Source organism: the organism of the source record quoted next, unplaced genomic scaffold (assembly GCF_019419815.1).
Source record: "Pyrus x bretschneideri cultivar Hongxiangsu unplaced genomic scaffold, Pyrus_bretschneideri_v1 Contig76, whole genome shotgun sequence".
NCBI classification, from domain to species: Eukaryota; Viridiplantae; Streptophyta; class Magnoliopsida; order Rosales; family Rosaceae; genus Pyrus; species Pyrus x bretschneideri.
The window spans coordinates 228893-234892 of record NW_025999816.1 but is presented as its reverse complement, the minus strand read 5'-3'; the positions used below and the strand labels follow the sequence as shown (position 1 = coordinate 234892).

The following is a 6000-nucleotide window of genomic DNA, read 5'->3' as shown; positions in this document are numbered from 1 at the left end:
GGAATCAAGTGAGATTTTATTTGTTAATAAACGGACAAGAGAACATTTGGGTTAAGCACTACCAACACTTTAGCCAACTGAAATGAAAAATCCAGAATTTCACAATCATGTGTCACGCTTTAGCATATCCAGAATTGCAAACATACATCCCCTAGGATAACGTTTTAGCATATCCAACTTGAAATTTGAATTCATAAGCATGTGCAACGCTTTAGAGAGATAAAGCGTTGATCCGCGAATGTATCATCATCTAACACTCGAACAAGCATAAATTTTGGCCATCACCTAGGAAGACTGTTGGGAGGGAAATTGCGCAAGGGGTCCTCCCGCAGCAATTCTGTTTCCCTGCACAAAGCATCACAAAGAAATCTTAGCAATTCAAATTTGAAACAAACAGCTTATCAGATCTTCAATCCAAAAGTTTCAACAAATTTAGTTAGCTTACCTTTTGAGATCTCTCTCCTCGTCCAGTCTAAGTTGCACGGTTGAAGACTTGGCACCCTCCTCAACATTCATTCTATGTTTCCTGGTAACAAAACCATAACAAGTCAGAAAACTGACAGCAGTTTCCACAACAGATTGACTTGCAAACAGAGCCGCTGCCCTACATACTTTTTATACTTCTGAAACATTGAGTTGAGAGTTATAATGCATCGTAACAGAAGCTGCTATAGATTATCGCAACAATTTGTCATGTGACTTTAGGTATTTTGGAAAACTGTACCAAGATGGGATAACAAATTTTCAAAGATAACAAAATTTCAAAGAAAACTGGCGGCTAAACTTAATGAAACTTGTCATTGCACTCACTCTTCACATTCTTCATCAACAAAAACTTCAATACAGGTGCTACTAGCACCTGCTCCTCTAGTTCTAGATCCAGGTCTCTGTGGAATCTGAAAGAGATAAACCAAGGTTATGGTTGGCTCGGTGAATATATCAAAGTGTCAATCTTTATCAATTGTATATTGGGGAAGGAAGAGGGAGGAAACCTTGTATGTCGTCCACTTGGTAGGGATAGCATTGTTTTCTTTATTTCTCTCAGCTCTAGGTCCAAGGGTGTGCCAAGAATTCAGGTCTGTCTTTGGCACGTCTGGATGGTAACGAGAGCCAACATCAACAGAATTTGACTCTTTATAAATGTTGATTGGAGCCAGGACACGATCCCTATAAAGTCAAGCCAACACAAGATCTCATGTACCAGTTTGCAAACAGGCCACCAACACAATAGCATGGTCACAGGCAAAAACAGAGAGTACACATTGAATGAACATCATCAAACTTAAGGGAAGAAGATTGGCAAAATTGAAATTAAAAGAAGCATGAGAAAGAGCTATGGAACTTATACTGTCAATATTTGAGAATAAAGAACCACAAATAAGCAAACGAAAAATTCACATCAAGCCACGTTATTTTTGGAAATATTACTTTGAAAAGTAAAATCACGTGAAGATTAGTTGATGAAATCAAGAAGTGTTCAAAACCATTTCACTGCATATTACAGAAACTTTACAAAGAACGCTCAGCTTATGTGCATAAGAAAGAGATATAACTGTGGAATTTATACAGTCAAGAATAAAGAAGCACAAGTAAGCAAAAGAAAAATTCAAATCAAACCACATTGTTTTCCAAAATATTATTGGAAAAGTAAAATAATGTGATGATTAACCGATGGAATAAAAAAGTGTTCAAAACCAGTTTCACTGCATTTTAGAGAAACCTTACAAAGAACACTGAGTTTAAACTCAGCACATTACTATCAGTTTCTGCTTTTTGGCGGAAATGAACTGGTAATGGACATTCTTAGTTGGTTTACGTGATATGTTAACAAGTTACCGCAGTTGATTACAGTTAAGTCAAATAATTGTATTTGAATAGAATAGTCAACTAACACAGAGAAAATAAAGCAGATAAGAACTTCATATCTAACCTATCTGGCTTCAAATTATTTCTCAGCAGATCAGAGCTCCCCAGCTTTCCTGCAACATCGTGGGATATAACTAATGCTGGAGTACAAAAATAATCCAGAGAATAGCAATGAAACTTACGATTCTCTCCCTTGGAAAGGACAGTTCCAAAGCTTCGGGTGGGTAAATGTTTCTCCATTGGATCCTCCTAAAAGTTGAAGAAGATTGAATAGTAAATCGCTTGCAAAAATAATGCAATAACATGTCCTGTATTATGAGTAAATGGGCACACCTCTGCAGCTTTTGATTTTCTCATAGAGCGAGCAATAAATTTCCTATATGCATCCTTCAATTTTTCTACGGGCTGAGCATTCCTGTAAAATGGAATAGTTAATTCAGGTCTAGAACGTATAGGAGACAATAAAAATTGAGATGCCAAAATCAGCATAAGGTAACCTAGATATCCCAAGATTAAATGTTTCATTGGCAGCTTTCATTTTGTTCTTGGATTCCAAGAGCAAAGCATATGAGATGTAGAAAACCGCATGTGTCTTCCCGATTTCATTTGCATCAAGAAAACTGTATATGACTTGAGCATCTACACAATTTTCAGCCTGCGGAACCAATTCATTCACACATTACAGTATCAGACAATTGAGGATCTGAAACTGGCACTTAGAAATAGACGTCCAGCGCTAAAATCAAACTAATCTTAGATATGAATGATGGGAAAGAAAAAGAACCCACATATTCCAACCAGACTTTGAGATAGCGGAGATCATCCTTGTAACGGTCTGAATGCCAAAATGTACGTACGCATTGCTCATATATCACCACCAACCCCGAGGAATCTCCACCAGGTGGAAATGCTTCCTGAACCCACTTGATACACCTTTAAGAGATAGACGGAGAAAATTGAAGGGTATATAAAGGATAGTAACTAGGTCTCCAACAATAACAAAAATCATGCATTTTTTATATCTATTCTCTGCAACAATTGACAAGAAACCCATTCATGGAAAGATCGAAATGAAAACAGTGGTAAAACTGAAATCAGAGAGAAGAAAGTAATCAGTACTCACTCAAGCCATGGGTGGAGAGGATCCTCGCCTTTACACTCGTCAATCGCTTGAATCAACAGCCTTGTGAGAGTTAAATCCAAAAGAAATTCAAAGAATTAAAGATAAAAAAAGGCACATTACACAAAAATCAACAAGGCGAATGCAGATGAAGGTTTGGAGGAAAGAAAAAAAAAAAAAAAAACCTTCTTTGGTCAAGGAGGGATATCTTGAGTTGATTGTCGTTGTGAACCTTGAGAGCTTCGTTTAAGATGGAGACTTTGCGGCCTCTCTTCAAGGGCCTAACATTCTCCTTAAAGAGCTCCCACTCATTCCCCGTCTCTCGCTTCGATGCCAGAAATTCCATCTCTGGATCCAACCACTCTACTTTCTCTATCTCTATTCCACTATCCGCCATCCTCACTCACTCACCAACTCACCAGTACTCCAAAATTTAAAATTACTACAAAAACCAAAACAAATATAAAAAAAGCCTTCAAATTGAAAGTTAAAACTTAAAACCCCCAGATCCCTAATATCACAAATTTCGACAGTCGCGGAAATTTGGGTTAAACGTCAAGCTTACCTGCGGATCGGCAATGGAGGAACTCGGGAGTGAATGATCTGAGAGATGAGAGGAGTAAAAAATCCAACAGCCGGGGAGTGGATGACTGCCGCTGCCTTGAAGAGATATACGGTTTCCAACGGTAAGGGAGTAGATGGTAGCCGAAGCCTTGCGTGCAATTTTTTTTTCGTTTATTTGAACTTTAAAGTACTTTTTGGCCGTTGAAGTGAAGTTCAAATTGAAACTTGTAGTCTCCCGCTCCAGGCACGCTGCCCAAAGCCTTTTTGTACAAAACATGTTTTTTTATTCAGTAAATTGTAGCAATTGTTCCTTAAATTTAACCCAATTGGAGCAATGGTCAACCAATTAAAAATCTATTACCATTGGTAGGGATGGGCACGGTTCAGTTCAGTGCAATTTTGAAGTCAAAACCGAAATGAAACCAAACCGTTTAATTTGATTCGGTGCAATTTCAAACGGTTTCGGTTCGATTTTCAAACCATTTACATACAAAATGAAAAAAAAAATCTCTTTATCCTCCTCTCTCTCTCTCTCTCTCCCATCTCACAAAAAATATTAAACAAATAATACACATCCTAAGAGAGAGGTGTTACTGCTAAATACTCATTAGACCCTCGTCACTCTCCCTCCGCCCCCCCTAACAACAAGGGGTCATAAGGATTCCTCTGCCCCTTGATTACACATCTAACCAAATCAAATAGCAAGTATTAGAAAAGGCCTAACCAAATCAGATAGTGTTGGAGTAAATAACAACGAAACAAATTGATACACTTCTATCATTTTATAGCCTTCAGTACTTTACCCAGAAGCTGCCATCGGCGCCTAAGAAAAGTAATAATTGCCCAAACAGAGCAATTGAGGACAAAAAACATATATATTTGAATCTGATTTACATGCATACACAGGAACCATTATTATGAAAAATGCTTTGTCCCCAATGCCAAATGAGATCGAGTGCAGCATTAAGCATGAAACAACTAATTAAATGTATGGAGTGTAACAAATATCTAATTAAAACATAACATCTAATATGGTTATTCAATTAAAGGTTCTTTTTATATTTGTGGTGCGGTTTGGTTTTGGTGCAGTTTTCAAAAGCCAAAATCGAAACCAAATCGTTTTCCTACACTGCGGTTCGATTTCAAACTGAAACCGTTTCAAAACCTCAAAACCAAATCGTTTGGTACGGTTTGATTTGGTTCTTGTTTTGATTTCGGTTTTCGGTTTCAAGTGCCCACCCCTAACCATTGGTCCCTCGACTCATCAAAACCTGCAGCTATCATTTTCGTCAACTTCGTTAAAACTTCCATCAAAATGAGTCACTGCCATGCATGTGAGGCTGGATCAAGGGGTAAATATGGAAAAGCAAATAAGAAAAATTGTATTAATGGTCTCTCAGCTTTAATCCAACTGGAGAAATGGTCCCTCAACTTTAACTTAATTAGAGCAATGATCCTTCAACTTTAACCCATTGTAGCAGTGATCCTTTCAACATAACTCATTTTGACAGAATTTTGATGGAGTTGACGAAAATGATCATAACTACACGTTTTGATGAGTTGAGGAACCAATGGTAATGAATTTTTAGTTGAGGGATCATTACCTTAATTTGATAAAAGTTGAAGGACCATTGCTACAATTTACTCTTTTTTATTCTAGTGTGAATACGTGGTGACATACTAAGGAGTAGGATTCTCTCCCCTTCCCTCTCCTCTTATTTGAACGGTTATGATTAAGCCACGTCAACGTTTTGTGTTAATTTTTGGGTAATTACACAAAACTACTTCAACTATTAGTCGAATCACAATGTCATACCTCATATTTAAAACATTGCAATGTCATACCTTAATTTATGAATTTGTTGCAATGTCAAACCTTCGTCAACTTTTTTGTTAATTATTCTATTAAATGCTGATGTGGCAGCGACGGAGCCCACTTCTTGTTAAGTGGAGGCCAAATTTTAGCCAAGTGGACAAAAAAATAATAAAAATTTGTATTATTTAGAAATCTTGGCTAATTATAAATTCAAAATTAGGATATAAAAAATAACATCATTTTTGCCAAAAATAAAATATTAAAAGAAAGGGTAAATTACAGTTTACCACCTCAGGTTTGAGGTCTATTGCAACCTCATAAAACATGTTCAAAAAAAATCACTTTCATATCTCATCTACCGTTTTTTTTTTCAATATAATACGTCTGTTACGTTTTCCATTCATTGGTTCGTTAAGAGCTAACGTGGCAGCAATGGACCCCATTACATGTCAGCCCACTCCCTTCAAAACTTGCACAGGTGGATATCCATCTGGTATGTCATGCCAACTCAGCAAAACAAAAACAAACAAACGAAAATTTGAAAAGGGGATCTGGGCAATCACCCTCTTTCTCCTCTCTCTCTACTTCACCTTCCGCCACCACTCTCGGGCCTAGAAGGCCCAACCCAAACCCA

At 37.3% G+C, this 6000-nt stretch overlaps 1 protein-coding gene across 1 annotated transcript; it reads right to left on the bottom strand.

Annotated features, from left to right (window-relative positions):
• LOC103961778 (mitotic spindle checkpoint protein BUBR1) lies at positions 1–3730 on the bottom strand. Its single transcript, XM_009374379.3, has 12 exons — positions 3552–3730; positions 3172–3428; positions 2990–3049; positions 2655–2799; positions 2364–2521; positions 2200–2281; positions 2049–2115; positions 1931–1979; positions 993–1167; positions 811–896; positions 446–526; positions 1–345 (listed from the first exon to the last, which is right to left on the bottom strand). Exons 2-12 carry the CDS (start codon positions 3381–3383, stop codon positions 282–284), a joined length of 1179 nt encoding a protein of 392 aa, XP_009372654.2. The 5' UTR covers positions 3384–3428; positions 3552–3730; the 3' UTR covers positions 1–281.
• Positions 3731–6000: the final 2270 nt, after the last annotated feature.